The sequence below is a fragment of the Takifugu flavidus genome, chromosome 21, assembly GCF_003711565.1.
Source record: "Takifugu flavidus isolate HTHZ2018 chromosome 21, ASM371156v2, whole genome shotgun sequence".
In the NCBI taxonomy this organism is placed as follows: domain Eukaryota; kingdom Metazoa; phylum Chordata; class Actinopteri; order Tetraodontiformes; family Tetraodontidae; genus Takifugu; species Takifugu flavidus.
In genome coordinates, this window is record NC_079540.1 from 10,487,965 (window position 1) to 10,504,041 (window position 16,077).

The window sequence follows — 16,077 nt, forward strand, 5'->3', positions numbered from 1 at the left end:
AATCTGTTTTCCCACACATGAGACCCATTTTTGTTGAAATTTGAATGTGTTCAGTCAAAACAGCCGGACGTTCCTGTCTGTCCCGACACTCGTGGTGATGAACTCTGAACTCTGTCTCCAGGACCCTGTCCTCCAGGACCCTCACCTCCAGGACCCTGGCCTCCAGGACCCTGACCTCCAGGACCCTGTCCTCCAGGACCCTGTCCTCCAGGACCCTGTCCTACAGGACCCTGACGGAGACCTGTAGCCTGAAACCCAGAGTAGATGCTGCTGCTCACCTTGCTCCGTTTCTTTTTGTCTCCTCCAAAGAACTGGCCTATCTGATCCATGAGTCCAGGGTTCTTCTTCTTCCTGCCGAGTCCGAAGCTGCTCTGCCCTGAGGTGCTCGCCGTTGCCATTCCACTGGTTGCCGAGTTCGGGTGTGGGTGACCTCTCTCTCTTTGTGTCCTCGGTGTTTCTGCTCCAGGTCGACCACAGAGCCAACTTGTGGCTCTGCTCCTCCCTCCTCATCTTTGAAGGCGTTGCCCTCTCGACCCCGGGGCATCATGGGACCTGAAGAGGGTGAGGCTGAGGGGAGGGGTCGGGTGCCCCTGGTTCTGGCACCGGTCCAGGCATTCTTCAGCACCAGTGGTTGTGTCAGTCACCACCGCCCTCCTCATTGTTCCTCTCCATCTGCTCCACCGTGGTCGTAGTTATCTCAGAGTGTGTGGTCACACACCGATGCACGGCGGCCGCACTGTCAGGCCTTTGTTCCAGCACTCCCAGTTGGTCCATGTTTTTCACAGAGTGGATCCACCTGAGTCTGAAACCACTCAGATTGTTTACAGGAAGTTGGGTTCACACCTGTGGCAGCCTGTCACTCACACACACATCTGGGTTATGCTTCAGCACCATCCCGGTGTCTTCTGAGGGGGAAAGAAAAGACCTCCTGCTGCCGTGTTCCTCCAGCACGTCGCAGTTTGTGACCTCGGATGAAAGAGAGCTGCAGAGGATGAATCCCTCCGACGGTCACACGTGGAAGAAACATCAACAGGAAGGTTTGAGTCAGTGGATGCACATTAGCTCCTGCTAGCTAGCTGCATGCTAGCCTGAAGCTGCAGAAGACTAGAACATGTAAAAGGTGAGGTGCCGAGGCCGAAGAGAAGTTGCCCAGAGAGATCTCCAAAACATCCGTACGGCCAGGCTGGGTGCTGTGGCCAGAAGGGAGGAGGGTCTGGAGGGTGTGCACCAGATGAACCCGGAAAAGTGTGCAGACCTGGCTGCAGACTGCAGGGGGGCCATGATGTGGCCCGTAGAGGGGCCACAAAGGCACCAGAGGAGCTGCCACAGGCAAAAAGCCCAACAGGAAATCCACCAATCCTGTATTTCCAGTTTGGAAATTTCTACTGGAGCTTCTGGGGCTGCTGAGCCATCCGCTCCACTGTGGGACAGTTGCCTCCAGACACCCCAGGACTCATTGGCTCTACTGGGCCGGCTCAGAGGAGAGTCAGCAAAGGCAGCTGTATCCCCGTTAGCTAATCAGCTAATACAGGTGCTGATTAAATACGGTTTAATGTGAATCACTTGGTGTCCTTCATGTTATTCATGGTAACATCAAGCGCTCCACAAGTGTGGTTCCACAACGGCAACGCCTGCAGAACAAAGGCGGTTGTGTAGCAGAAGTGCTGCTATGTAACATCAGAATATTCATGAGGCACAACAGCTGCCCTTTTGTAATCGTGGACGTCGTCTTTGACCCAGGAGAGAAGAGCAGAATTCATCTGCAGCTAAAAGGGTTTTCAGATGATCCTGTTTGTTAGCATGTTGCCTCCATGTGGAGGAGACACAATCACCTGTGTGTGTTGCGGCTGATTAATGGGCCTCTGCTTCTGTCATCGTTTTCATTCCAGTTCTTTTTATGGAACTCATTTTATAGATTTTAGATTTTAGAAGCACTTTACAAGTTTAAAGACAGCAACGACAAACAGAATAACGTACAATATTACAGTAAAAATGTAACTTCGGAGGAAGGAGGAGGAGAGCCGTGCTGAGGATGACCACCTTGAACAAGCAAGTTCGTTTCCAGCTGTGAATTTTCTCCATCTTAAACACGTTTTCTCGCCGTCTCTCGCCAGCCAGGAAGCTTGAACCAGAAGTCTTTCGGAGGTCTATCTGTCATGGTGTCACGACTCATGTGAGAGGGAAAGGAAGCCAGCTGCTGCTCCAGATGTTAGGATTCCCTTGCTCTTCCTCCCAGACGGGCGGCTGATCTGCTGTCAGCTGAGGCACCTTCTTCTGCCCTGCAGCTCATCTGATGTGACTGGATCTGCTGCTTTAAGGAGCGGTTCTTCCTCCAAAAGGCCTCACCGTGGTAACGCTGGGCTTTGGAAAGGTTGAACTACTGCTGGTCAGTCATTTGTGTCATCTTAACCCTTGAATGGTCTAGTTTTGTCCTCATCTGGGCGTTGAATTCAGTATGTGGCTTCAGCCCTCAGCATATTTCAGGTGTATCTTAGTGTATTTGGCCTAAACATGGACCCCCCCCCCCCCCCCCCCCCCCACTGATATTATAACCCAGCTCCCATTTTCATCATCAGTGGATCCATGTTGCAGAGTTTTTGATTCGTCCCCTGAGAATAACAGAACATTTCCTCTAGTTTTGTTATGACTGGTTAGAGGATCAGAATGCAGCACAGAGCAGGTGGATCAGGAGCAGGTGGATCAGGAGCAGGTGGATCAGGAGCAGGTGGAGCAGGAGCAGGTGGTCAGGAGCAGGTGGGTCAGGAGCAGGTGGATCAGGAGCAGGTGGGTCAGGAGCAGTGGGTCAGGAGCAGGTGGAGCAGGAGCAGGTGGATCAGGAGCAGTGGGTCAGGAGCAGGTGGATCAGGAGCAGGTGGGTCAGGAGCAGGTGGAGCAGGAGCAGGTGGGTCAGGAGCAGGTGGGTCAGGAGCAGGTGGATCAGGAGCAGGTGGATCAGGAGCAGGTGGATCAGGAGCAGGTGGGTCAGGAGCGGGTGGATCAGGAGCAGGTGGATCAGGAGCAGGTGGAGCAGGAGCAGGTGGGTCAGGAGCAGGTGGATCAGGAGCAGGTGGAGCAGGAGCAGGTGGATCAGGAGGTGGGCCAGAGACAGAGCCCAGAGGTGCTGGGGCTTCCTTACTGGGAGCAGGTGATCTCGACGGGACAGTCACCAATGTCCTGGATCACCTTGATTACAGTGATCCTCTGGAGGTTCCTGATAGATAATCTCATAACTCATTAAACTGATTCTGTGATCAGATGACTGTGATCATGTGACCAGGTGACCCTGCCATCATGTGACCCTGTAACCATTTAAGCATCTGTGTTGAAGCTGAGGGGATGTTCTTCATATCACTTTCTTCTTGTTGGTCAGGACACAGACGTCTTTGAGGGAAATTCATTCAAAGCCATTTGAAGCTACTTGGACTGTTTGTCCTCTGTGTGTTTCTATCTGACAGAGCCTTGTTTGTTCTGTGGCCTCCGAGAAGAACCCACAGGCTTTGGTTGGGGTCAGGGTGGGAAGAACACACTGCTGCTGTCTTTGTGTCCAGAAGAGGACGGGATTTGTTCCTGAGACTGATGAGAAGGTCACGGCGGACAACAGGAAGACAAAAGCAGCCATGCAGACAAGTTGTGGGCCACAAACACGGGAGACATCCACGAAGAGCAGGAGGAATGTAGATGCCAACACAGGGGGGAGAGAGAGAGTTACATCATAGGGGCAGTAAATCTATGTAAAGAGGGCAATAACCAGTGTAATAACCAATGTAATAACTAGTGTAAAAACTGTAGTGTTTTCCTGTCAAATATCAGGAAATGTCCAACTGGTGGAAGCACCTGTTGAGTGAAACCTATGGTTTCTTTTATGTTATTTATATTTGACATTAGCCTTTACGCTGCCCTCCTCAGTTCTCATCTGTCCTCCTCTGTCCTCATATGTCCTACTCTGTTCTCATCTATTTTCCTTTGTCCTCCTATGCCCTCTGTCATCTGTCCTCCTCTGTTCTCATCTATTTTCCTCTGTCCTCCTATGCCCTCCGTCATCTGTCCTCATCTGTCGTCCTTTTTCCTCCTCTGTCCTCATCTGTCCTCCCCTGTCCTCATCTGTCGTCCTTTTTCCTCCTCTGTCCTCATCTGTCCTCCCCTGTCCTCATCTGTCGTCCTTTTTCTCCCTCCGTCCTCCTCTGCCCTCCTGTGTCCTAATGTTAGGACTTCTGGTGTTCTGCACCCCCCACCCCTCCCTTCTGTGTCCTGCCAGTCTTTCCCCCGTGTGTCCATTTCCAGTCTGGGTGCGGCTGCTTCCTGGTTCATGCCATCGTACCAATCACACACCTGCGACTCATCTCTGGTTCATCATGTCACCTGTCCTCTGCCTTAAAAGGTCGGTCCACGCTTCCATCATGGCCGATTCCTCATTTAACAGCTCGGCTAAAACTCTTTTGTGATTGTTTGTTTGTTCTTGTTCTCGTGCCTTGAATCTACAGTATTTTCTTAGCAGTTCTCCATCCTCGTCGCCTGATCCGGCCCGTCTCGCCCAGCCGGCTTCAACTCCCTGCTGCCTTCTTCTATTTTTTTCTACGTTATCCTCTGACACGGACGTATACGTGATGAATAAGAGAGGCCCAAATACAGAAGCCTGCAGCACCCCTTGTGGACGGTCATTAGCATCACACTGAGACGGTCTGACTGCCTGGACTAACAGGCCTCAATCAAGGAGGTGCTTTAAAAATCATGGTCAACACTGTCCAAATCTTTCTACAGATCAATGAAAATTGATGTTTCATGTCTAATTGATTGATGTTCTAATTAGATTCAACAGGAATTCTGGCCTGACCTCCCGGATCTGGCTAGTGTAATGATGGGGGAACATCGCCTTGGCCCGTTTTGGGCCCCTCAGTAGCAGCTGAGCATCATTGACACACTGCAGCCTTCCTGAGGATTGTTGCTGGCCATCTCCATCTCTGTAGGACCACATTGGACCATCTCCTGATGGCTACTTCCAGCAGGATGCTGCACCCCGTCACCAAGATCAGATTATCTCAAACTGGTTTCTGGACCATGAGGGTGAGCTGACTGTCCTCCAGGGGCCTTCACAGTCCCCAGATCTGTCCAGTAGAGCAGCTCTGGGATGTGGTGGAACAGGAGACTCTCCTCAGATGTGCAGCACCTGAGTGATGCTCTCACGTCAACATGGAGCAGAAACTCTGAGGGATGTTTCCAACAACTTGTTGAGAGAATTACAGTTCTACAGACAACAAATGTAACCACCAGTAGACACTCAGCCACTGGACCGAGCTTCAATTCTTTACTTGTTTGACAGTTTCTCACATTTCTCATTTTGACTTAATTTGACCTGTCCAGGTCTCCCAGAAGACATTTCTAAATTCAAGTTTTGACCTGGTTAAATGAAGGTTTTAATAATAAAGAAGAATGAGGGGGCGGTAGATTTGACAACTTGCGATTTTATTCAAACAACTGAACGCTGGGCTTTTACTTCTTCTTGGACACACCGACTGTGCGTCCACGGCGGCCAGTGGTCTTCGTGTGCTGGCCACGAACACGGAGACTGCGAGAAGAAAGCAGCGACAGTTACTGGTTAGTTCCAAGTGAACAACATTAACCTCGGCTCCAAGGCTCAAGACGTTGGTCTCACCCCCAGAAGTGCCTGAGCCCACGGTGGGCCCTGATCTTCTTCAGCCTCTCCAGGTCTTCTCTCAGCTTGTTGTCCAGACCGTTGGCGAGAACCTGAAACAAGAGTGGTGTCAGAATCCGCGGATGGAACCAGCACAACACCCGAACTGTACATTTGTTTCACCACATCAAATGTGACTTCTCAGCGTTCCCCCAGAGTGAAGCCACCACTGAAAATTCCATAAGGCTTCACGGCTTTGATAAAACCCTCCCACACAAGTACGTAACGCGGCTGTGGACTTTACTGGGACGTAGACATGCACGTATAACATGACGGGAGGTGAGCAGGCGTCGCCTTCCTATGTAAGAGTGGTTCATCCTGATGATGCTCTACAAGAGGACGTTGTTAGAAGACACTCTAAGAGGACAAGGTGAGGACAGAGTGTTTGCAGTTGTCACATTAACTGGTCTCCTGATGATATAAAGATGAGATGTTCGGCTTTAGCCTCCACCTGAACATAGATGCTCATCACACACAGATGGATACTCGTATTATTTATGACAGACTAATGGTACAGAAACAGACAATTGAAGTGCGTCCCAACGTCTTACAGTTACCGTGGTAACAGATGCCAGCGTTACAGCCACAGCATGAACTTTAATGCACGGACATTTAAATGAAGCAGCTCTTGCAGGACTTCTGCTCCCCAGAACCAAGCAGGTAGTCGTCCTGCTCAGTAGGATTAGTTTCCCTCAGATATTCTCAACAGCCAGGCTGATCAGCCAAAGCCCAGAACCTGGAAACGGACCAAATGTGTGACAGCAAAGTGTGCCCCGCTCTCCTGAGCTGCCCTTTGGACTCTCACCCAGCCCCACCTAAGCCTGATCAATGTTACCTTAGGTTCAACACTATCAAGACTGTCAGAGCCATGAAAAGACAGGTGGTTTACCAAAGCACACGTGTCATTTAATGTAAACAGTCACGCAAATTCTGCTGAATCAGCATCTTCCTTTTGACAGCCCTGAATTTACTGCTTGAAAACTAATCTGCCAAATGTCCAACAGCAAAAGGCTTTCCATTACCATTTAGGACAGTCAAAATAAGGGAGGCCACCAATCTAAAGCTCTGGGCTGAGGAGACATGCAACCAAAAATTCCACACAAAACTGGACTACACAAAAAAGTGTGTAGAATTCAGGTCAAATCTCTGGATGGTCTGGGAGAGAATTTTGTGTCACCTTTCATGTCCCTTTCTGCACATCTGTAATGTAACCCTTTACCAGATTGTGTGGTGGACGCCCTGTTGGTCACCCACCTGGCTGTATTTTCCATCTTTTACATCCTTCTGTCTGTTGAGGAACCAGTCTGGGATCTTGTACTGGCGAGGATTCTGCATGATCGTTACCACGCGCTCAACCTGGGGACATAAAGAGGATATTTGTCAAATGCTCAGGTCTGACCTGGCTGGATAAGCCCCATTTCTACAGTTTAATGTGCATCTGCCAAAGCTTGGTCGACATGTTTCTGTGCAAACTTTGTAACGGCGATGTCGATGGTATTGATTACGAGTCGGCCGCTCTTCATCTCATAAGAACAATCAGACCAACAGTTGTTGCAGTCTGGGTGTCGTGTAGATCCAAATGTGTGAAGAATATCATCAGCCATCATTCATGCCGATAACGGCCCCTCACCTCCTCCTCCGTCAGCTCGCCGGCCCTTTTACTGAGATCGATATCGGCCTTCCTCAGAACAACGTGGGCGTAACGTCTGCCGACCCCCTGACAAGAGACCCAACATGGTTAACAGGTGACCAAAACCAACTTCACAGGGAAGCCAGCAGCAGTCAGAGCCACAGTCTTACCTTGATGGCCGTGATGGCAAACGCAATCTTCCTCCTTCCATCAATGTTCGTGTTGAGAACACGAAGAATGTGCTGGAACTTTTCAGGAATGACCAGAGACTGAAAACACGCATTGGAAAAGGTCTGAACCAACAATCCCAACAATACAACGCACCAACATTAGTGGTAACCACTGCGATTAAACAGGGAGGTTCTGACGTGTTTTTAGTGAGCAAAGAGACAAAAAACGCAAAGACACTCAAAAGATCAGCATGCAACACAACCCAGCGCCGGTTATTCCCAGGTAACCCCCGCATTTAAATAAACTTAACAATAACTAGGTAGCTGTAGCTGCTATCAATGCTAAACGATTCCTTCATTTGAAAGGGACGCCTGTGATTGAATAACTGAACTTGTGGCTGTTCTAATATAACGCAGAAATATAACACGGGTAATTTAAGATCCGCGGTTGGTTATACAGCCACTCCACACACTTCAGTCGAGCCTTGGCGATAAATGGCGTCGCCACGCCACTTTCGGCAACAAAATTAACAGCAGACCGAGCATTAAAAGGTCTATCGTTCATCAAAGGCGAAAATGGGGCACAAAGGTTGAACTAAACGCCCGATGATTATGGATTTTATCATAAACACAAATTCGGGAAGACAGTTCTCACCATCTTGAAATCGGTCCCGTGCGAAGAGGAAGTCGGGAAGATGTCGCGAGAGTTTCAGCGTTGGCAAGCGGAAGTCAGTCCGTCGATGTAATCTGTCCGTCAACCAGGAAGTTCAAAGGAAGAAATGGCTGAAATTGTCACGAAAATAAAGGGGGATATATGTACAAATACGACTTGAAATCCAATTTTCATAGAATGCTGATCTACGGTTTCTAAAATCCTTGAAGTTTTCGGACTCAAATGGGAACTTTGCAACAGTAATATTTCTCATTAGCATAAATCCACCGCAATGGCAGCAAAGACCACTTTTGAAATTGGCCCTGCTGGAAAAACAGCTGGTAACTACACAGACGTGGCCATGGCCTACTTGCAAGATGAGGTAAGGTTTGATTTTATTCTCGGTTTGTCGAGAAAAGTTAACCGGTGTATGACTTATGTGCTCTTGCATTTCTGATTCAGTGTATGTATGTAACCATATTACCTCTGAACGATAAACAAAACAGCAGCAAGCTAGCTGTCATGGCATAGACGTTGCATATTATAGTGTGTCCATAATTTGAGTAATATATGTTGTTTGCTAGTCGCGAACACAACCCAATTATATTAGATGTGTATCGGGTTTATTGTTCCTTGAATTCATCCTGGGGACCAGATCACGCTAAAAACCGTGTTGCTCTAGTCGATGTTAAAAAATTGATCCTCTAAAGTGCCTGTTTGGTGTTCTTGTAGAAAACTACTGGAGACATCGATAATATTAATCTGGAAGAACTGGATCTCACCACCGACGAGTTCATTCTGGATGAAGTGGACAGTAGGTCACATTTTTAATTATGAATAACATGAGAATAATCCATTTTATATATTTACCACAGTGTAATCAGTAAGAAAACCCCTCAATCGTTGTTGTCGTTCCAGTATGTCGGTGTTGATGTAATATTCTTGTGTCTATGGCTTATTTGCCCGGTTAATTGAGCTCCTGCCTCCAGACCATATAATGTTTCCATCTAAAGTTCTAATTAGTCTCTGGTCATATGAAGGCCATGTGTTATAGGGGATTAACTTTGCAATAATAAACAGTTCACCGTCTTTTGCAGTTCACATTCAAGCCAACCTGGAAGATGACCTTGTGAAGGAGGCCCTGAGAACAGTGAGAAACCCACCCTGCGATATTGATATGAGCAAAACTATGTTCACTGCAGTGTTGCAGCAATGGAATGGTAGTGCACAGTTTAACTCCCATTTCTGTTTTAGGGGGTTGATCTCCGTCAGTACTCCAAACAGGTGGAGTCAGAACTGCACAGGATTGAACAGGCATCCATCAAAGACTGTATCCCTCCTGCTCAAAGTTTGAATGATGTAAATGGCTGCAGTTAAGAGAATTGGACTCAAGAGTTTTGATACTTTTATACTTTTCTTATATTAGAACACTTTTTCACACACTTTTAGTTAACTAATTTGGATTTTGTAGCATTTAGTGAGAATGTAATTGTTCTGGTCCCATTAGAACCAGTGTTTGTTTAAAAATGCCAGGCAAAACCATTTAATTCTGGCCATTCCCCCCCAACTTTAAACGCTGAATCTCAGAGGTTTAAACTGTGCAATATACGGTGAATGGATGGGATAATGTAAGGAAACAGATTGATAATGAAAGTTGTAGACTCCCTGATTGTTGACATGCCAGACATCAAGGAGAGTCAGAACATTGCTTCTCTGCACAATCAGATCACCGCCTGTGACTCCATATTGGAGGTAAGAAAGACAACCCATCTCTTGATTAACACCCGCGATTCTGGCGCGACCGACGTGATGCATCACAAATCTGCTTGACAATACTGCCACTCTTGGGAGACCATGCAATTCAGTCACATCAGAAAGTAGCTGAAATGATAATTAACTTGGTGGTTGAACTTAACATTCAGCCCAAAAACTCCTGCAGTTTCACTCAGCGCCTCCAGCCTCCAAGAGATACTGATGTCAGTAATGTGTGATTGATTTTTACAGCGAATGGAGGGCATGCTGAGTGGCTTCCAGAGTGACCTGTCCTCCATCAGCAGTGAGATCCAGACTCTGCAGCAGCAGTCTGTCAGCATGAATGTCCGGCTGAAGAATAGGCAGGCTGTACGCAGCCACCTCAGTCAGCTGGTAGATGAACTGGTGGTACCTGGAGCCATGATCTGGTAAATGTGACTGGAAAATGAGCTGAACTGTATTACAGGGAGGTAAATGTGTTCATTTGCTGGTTGCACATCTTTGCAGCACCATCCTAGACAGTCCTGTTACAGATCAAGAGTTCCTGGAGCAGCTGCACGAGCTCAACAGCAAAATCAACTTTGCCAAGGAGTTGAGCTTCCGGGAGACTTTAGCCTGCTCTGACATTCAGGACATTGTTGACCGACTTAAACTCAAGGTGATTGATATTCTACAGATTTATCCAGATGGACTAATCAACTAAGTGAAGCTTCAGACTTGTTGTAGCAACCTAATGATAAAACCAAAATTATTCCCTCATGTGGTTTTATTCAGTTGCCTCAAATGTGTTACAAAAGAAAATATTCAGACTCTCCAGCATTAGTGCCAGTCTCAGGTCTACTTGGTATGATGCTGCTAACGTTGAGGATTTGAGGATGTTCTGACCTTCTCCAGCTCATCAGACCAGATATTTTCAGGTCTGTCCACAGATGTTTGATGTCGTCTTGGTAGGTGACCCAGTCTGTGGTCCTGAGTGCTCTGGAGCAGCTTTGGACTAAGAACTTGGCCTTTCCTTAACCGTGATCCACTCTCCCTTGCCCAGCGGCTGAACACAGCCCACTGCATGATGCCTCCACCACGCTTCCTTGTGGAGATGGGGCTGAGCAGGTGGTGGGTTGGGGCTCCTCATTTCCTCTAAACGGGGCACTTTGAATTAAGGCCAGAAAAGTCAATCCTGGTTTCATCAGACCTGAGAACCTAGGTGCTAACTGTCTGAAAACACCTTTATTTGCAAGCGCTGGGTGCTTTGGTCTGCTCTGGAAATAGTCATTTGAAACTTGGATGGAGGCCGCTCGGCTCTTTTAAACCTTCTGTGTAACAGAAATTTTGGTATTCTTCTGTGCCTCCCTACACCCCTGCCTGTGAGCTCAGGAGGCAGTTCCTCTGTCCTGATGGTTTGGTTTTCACCCTGTGAGACCATATGAAGACAACTGTGTGTCTCCTGCTGTTGGACAGATGGGTAAAGGAGGAAGAGAAGGGGAGATCAAGCAGAAAGAGGATTTGCTGCTCTGACACATTTGTTAACAGTTCTGCTGGTGACCAAAGAATTTATATGTTCCATGTTGGTCAAATATAATTAATGTTCGTATACATGAACCTTCGAATTAGTTTCAAGTTTGAACTCTTCAGTCAGCTCCGTCTCGTTGAGCTTTAGTTACTGGAGGTGATTGATGGGGAGGGGACACTGATGGAGGGGTTTCTTTATGGTGCATGTGATTCTGATGGTGGGTTTGTCCACAGGCCGTGTCAAAGATTCGTGAATTCATTCTGCAGAAGATCTACTCCTTCAGGAAGCCAATGACCAACTATCAGATCCCACAGAATACACTGCTCAAATACAGGTGAGTGGCCAGGACAGGGTCAAGGACAGGGTCAGGGCTGGGTTCAGGATCAGGGTTCATGACTCTTCTAGCTGTGGGCATTGATATGATCAGACCCAAGTCTACATCCTGGAAGGCTGGATTGAACAGAAGCACCTTGTCCACCTAGATTCTTCTACCAGTTTCTGTTGGCCAATGAGAGGACCGTGGCAAAGGAAATCAGGGATGAGTACGTGGACACCATGAGCAAGATTTACTGCAGCTACTTCAAGTCGTACAGCAGCAGATTGCTCAAAGTGCAGGTCAGTGGTCACCTCAGTGGTTTCAACTTGATTTCCACTGAAATCAAGTGGAGCTTTTCTGTTCTGTTGGATTTACTGTCTCTTTTGGATAGAAGTTGAACCTGGCATCTTAAGGGTAGAGCTTTGTTTTTGTCTTCCTAGTGTGCTCATAAAGTAGGAGCTCATTTATCAATAGACTCTGGAAATGTGGACGTGCACCTAAAGAATGTGCAGATAATGCAGTTTGATAATGCAGCCATTCGGCGGGTAGCTAGCCTGATGTTACCAGCCTGCTCCATCATTTGACATGTTTGTTCTGTGCTGATGTGGACGTATGTGATTGGACATTTTTGCAGTATGAGGACGTTGCAGACAAAGATGACTTGATGGGAGTGGAAGACACGGCCAAAAAAGGTAAAGCCACTCTCATCTGGGTTAAAGTCCAGTCTTGAGAAGCTTCTAGATCGTTGTGAGGGACACCTGTGGCCCCATGGGTTAGGGCCATCAAACGTGTTTATATAGGTGTCAGATCTCAGCACTTATTGCCTCATATACTCCAGATTTAGACTACAGGTATGTCCTGTATAGAATCTGACTTTAATAAATCATGTTATTACTGTCAGTCATGTATCTGCTGTAAATCAGGCTGCGCCACCAGCAGAGGACAGTCAGTCCTCAACACCTCAGGACAGTAATGTCAGGACTTCATGGAAGTAGTCACCCAATCGCTGCTTGTGCCCTTTTTGAAGGCTTTTTCTCCAAACCATCTCTGAAGAGCAGGAACACCATCTTCACCTTAGGCCAGAGGGGGGCCATATTAAGTCCTGCCGAACTAGAAGGCCCCATCCTGGTGCCTCATACGGCTCAAAGAGGAGACAGCAGGGTAGGGTTAGCATGTTTGACCCTCGCAGAGCAGCAGAAGCATGAGCCCCAGGGCGGTGCTGCCACAAATAATGGAGACCTCTAGATTCAGCTCTTCACAGCCCCGTCCTGCTCTTCTCTCCCTACAGTATCCGTATGAAACGCTGTTCCGCAGCCAGCACTACGCTCTGCTCGACAACGGGTGCAGAGAGTTCCTTTTCCTGTCTGACTTCTTCATGGTGGTTGGAAACTCGGCCCTCGACCTCTTCAACAGCATCATGGGAAAAACTCTCAGCATGTTTCTGGTATGAAGAGAATTTCACCTCAAATGTTCACAAGAAACCACATACACACACTGGTGGGATACGCCTGTTGTCATGGAAACGATAGTTGTTTACAAAATGTAATTGAATTAAAGCTCTGCAACATTATAAATCAATAGATTCATTGACAGACTGAAGAGAGTAAAGTTGCTAACTGGAGATAAAGCAGCAGTTTTAAATTGGTTTTCTACTTCAGTTCGAGGAGTTTGTCAGGATTAAAACTTTTGGAGATTATATTCATCTACATGTATATACCGTAATTTCCGGACTATAGAGCGCACCTGATTATAAGCCGCATAATCTAATTTTAGAAAGAAAATCATTTTTTACTTATACAAGCCGCACCGGATTTTAAGCCGTAGGTATCCCGTATAAGCCGCAGTGTTTAAAGTATAGGAAAAAAGTAGCGGCTTATAGTCCGGAAATGACGGTACATATGTACGAGTGCTGGAGGTCATTCTGTGGATCTTGTTGTGAAGCGCTGCCCTCTCTACGCTGTAAACGCTGTGACTGTGCTGCTGTGTGTGCAGAAGAGCATGTCCACCTACGTGTCCGACTGCTACGACAGCATCGCCGTCTTCTTGTGCATCCACATCATCCTGCGCTTCAGAGCCATCACCACCAAGAGGGACATCCCTGCCCTCAACAAGTCAGTCAGTCAGTAGCTCTGGGCCGATGGGTGGCAAGATCAAAGATAAAGACGTGTGTGTTGCTCAGGTACTGGGAGGCCGTGCTGGAGATGCTGTGGCCGAGGTTTGAACTCATCCTGGAGATGAACATTCACAGTATCCGGAACACTGACCCCCAGAAACTGGGAGTACTGGACACCAGACCGCACTATGTAGGTTTCCATGTAGCTTCTATGGTCGAGAGGAGTGTGTCTACATACGTGTTTGCTGATTTCAGATCACCCGTCGTTATGCTGAGTTCTCATCTGCAATTGTCAGCATCAACCAAACGTTTCCCAATGAGAGGACCAACCTTCTGCTGGGACAGCTGCAGGTACACCAACACTCACATCCAGTGGTGGCCCATGACAGAATCCATCAGCGCTGACACCAGGAACCCCTCCCCGAACCCACATACGCACCCTCACTCGGTATTATTTAAAGACTCGTGGCCTCTTACGACTGTACATTTGCTGGGTGAATGTTTCCAGGTGGAGGTGGAAAATTTTGTGCTGAAGATGGCAGCCGAGTTCCCCTCCCGGAGAGATCAGCTCGTCTTCCTCATCAACAACTATGACATGATGCTCAGCGTCCTCATGGTGAGCTCACTAATTGTTCTACCTGTGAAGCTCCCTTCTTGGACGTGGCTTCATCCCTGACTGGTGATTATTTATCCAGGAGAGAGCAGCAGATGACAGCAAAGAGGTGGAGGGTTTCCAGCAGCTCCTGCTGGCCAGGACTCAGGTAAGGAACCTGCTGCGTCCTGTGCTCAGCTTTACATCTCGACCTCTTTGTTCCATCAAACTCGGCATTACTAGCGTACGTTTGTCATTTAGTCCTCTATCTTTCTGTCCAGGAGTTCATCGAAGAGATTCTGTCCTCTCCTTTTGGAGGGATGATTGCATTTGTGAAGGAGGCCGAGGCTTTGATGGAGAAAGGCCACTTGGACCGCCTGAAGAGCGAGGAAGGTGAGAAGAGTCTGGTTGTGGTGCCGCCTGCACATGCAGGTGGAAGGTAAACCAGTGCCAGACTGGTTCACATATTGACACCGTACCCCAACCTTTTCTATGATGTGGCCAATGATGTCATCAAAAGAACATAGAAGTCAAGCTTCTAGTCACTTTCTTCCTTCACTGCAGCTCGTATCACTCAGCTGGTTCGAGGCTTTTCGGCTACATGGAAACAGTCAGTGGAAGCAATGAGTCGGGATGTCATGAGGTCCTTCACAAACTTCAAAAATGGAACCAGCATCATCCAGGTGAGAGGGTGGACACGAGTGTCCCTGCTGTCAGCGTCAGTGGTGAACCGTTTTTTTTTTTTTTTTTTAAGTAAGATATCTTAGACAAACTCAAGTACCTGAAAGAAACATCTCAGGTTTAAGATGAGGAAGCCTCAACTGAAGCCATGTCAGACCTTCACATGTCGTGCCTCTTCTCCCTCTCTGCAGTGCTGAGTAGATTTCAGGACTATTTGTTTTTGGCAACATGATTCCAGCAGCTTCCTGTTCTTGCTCTTGTTACAGGGAGCATTAACCCAGTTGATCCAGTACTACCATGGGTTCCACAAGATCTTGAACCAGCCCGCGTTCCGCAGCCTGGCAGTCCGCTCAGAGCTCATCAACCTCCATCACCTCATGGTGGAGGTGAAGAAGCACAAGCCCAACTTCTAATGCAGCAAGAGTGGCTCTGTGTTTATCAATGATCAGAGTTCAGACAGTAACCATGAAGAACATCACACACTTGAAATGGAAGAACGTTGATATCTGTAAGAAAATGTGGAATTGAAATCTTAAACTACAATATTTACTCTTGTTTTCCCATGCTGGCAGCCTGAAGAAGGCCATTAAGGAATAAATGTCATTATATCCTCATCATCTTCACTTTGACCAAACATGTCTTGCCAGGTTACCTTTGTACTGTTCAATCTGAAAGCCTGTGAACTTGTGTTGTTGAGTAGTTGGACGGTGCATAAAGAAGACAAGGACAGCCGCTGTCCCACATGGTTCGGATGACTGGGCTGAGGTCAGACCTGTCTCCAGTGGGAGTGGGACTCCTCTAGGATTCAACAGTTGATGGACAGACAAGTATTTAATAAATGTTTGGAATTTGACCAAGCTGATCCTTTAGTTCTTGGACATGTGCTGTTCCTCTGATGGACTCATTCATGATCCTCTCCATTCTGGTTCCTCCCAGAGAACCTAAACATCTTTTTCTCTACTTCCTGGTCCTCAG

The 16,077-nt window shown here is 47.6% G+C and overlaps 3 protein-coding genes and 1 long non-coding RNA gene across 11 annotated transcripts in view; 2 read left to right on the forward strand and 2 right to left on the reverse strand.

Annotated features, from left to right (window-relative positions):
- LOC130518149 (myelin basic protein-like) overlaps window positions 1-512 on the reverse strand; it is a 54,825-nt gene extending 54,313 nt beyond the window's left edge. For 3 of the 7 annotated variants that reach the window (XM_057020540.1, XM_057020539.1, XM_057020536.1), the window contains exon 1: window positions 279-511. In XM_057020540.1, coding sequence (XP_056876520.1) covers window positions 279-398 — 120 coding nt within the window. In that variant the 5' untranslated portion in view covers window positions 399-511. Of the gene's footprint in view, window positions 1-278 lie in introns of all 7 variants that reach the window. The other 4 variants (XM_057020537.1, XM_057020535.1, XM_057020538.1 and 1 more) reach the window with 2 other exon arrangements.
- A 2,260-nt stretch (window positions 513-2,772) lies between these two features.
- Window positions 2,773-5,441, forward strand: LOC130518150 (uncharacterized). The gene is made up of 2 exons (XR_008947947.1): window positions 2,773-4,714; window positions 4,808-5,441. It is a non-coding gene; the product is annotated as an uncharacterized LOC130518150 (long non-coding RNA).
- Window positions 5,440-8,206, reverse strand: rps18 (ribosomal protein S18). Its single transcript, XM_057020534.1, has 6 exons — window positions 8,145-8,206; window positions 7,490-7,588; window positions 7,320-7,406; window positions 6,944-7,045; window positions 5,651-5,742; window positions 5,440-5,563 (listed from the first exon to the last, which is right to left on the reverse strand). The coding sequence occupies exons 1-6, from the start codon at window positions 8,145-8,147 to the stop codon at window positions 5,488-5,490; spliced, it is 459 nt and encodes a 152-aa protein (XP_056876514.1). The 5' UTR covers window positions 8,148-8,206; the 3' UTR covers window positions 5,440-5,487.
- Window positions 8,207-8,223: 17 nt separating this feature from the next.
- On the forward strand, window positions 8,224-15,955 carry vps52 (VPS52 subunit of GARP complex). Of its 2 annotated transcripts, XR_008947946.1 has the most exons (21): window positions 8,224-8,523; window positions 8,874-8,955; window positions 9,239-9,291; window positions 9,396-9,471; window positions 9,826-9,893; window positions 10,146-10,321; window positions 10,401-10,551; window positions 11,634-11,734; window positions 11,883-12,015; window positions 12,351-12,408; window positions 12,744-12,877; window positions 13,005-13,160; window positions 13,709-13,827; window positions 13,896-14,019; window positions 14,085-14,180; window positions 14,338-14,445; window positions 14,525-14,590; window positions 14,703-14,814; window positions 14,986-15,104; window positions 15,369-15,610; window positions 15,803-15,955. XR_008947946.1 is itself a non-coding variant. In XM_057020502.1 (20 exons), the coding sequence occupies exons 1-20, from the start codon at window positions 8,434-8,436 to the stop codon at window positions 15,513-15,515; spliced, it is 2,169 nt and encodes a 722-aa protein (XP_056876482.1). In that variant the 5' UTR covers window positions 8,224-8,433; the 3' UTR covers window positions 15,516-15,955. The 2 variants fall into 2 exon arrangements, 1 of the variants encoding a protein (XP_056876482.1); XM_057020502.1 differs by having other exon boundaries at window positions 15,369-15,955.
- The last annotated feature ends 122 nt before the right edge of the window (window positions 15,956-16,077 follow it).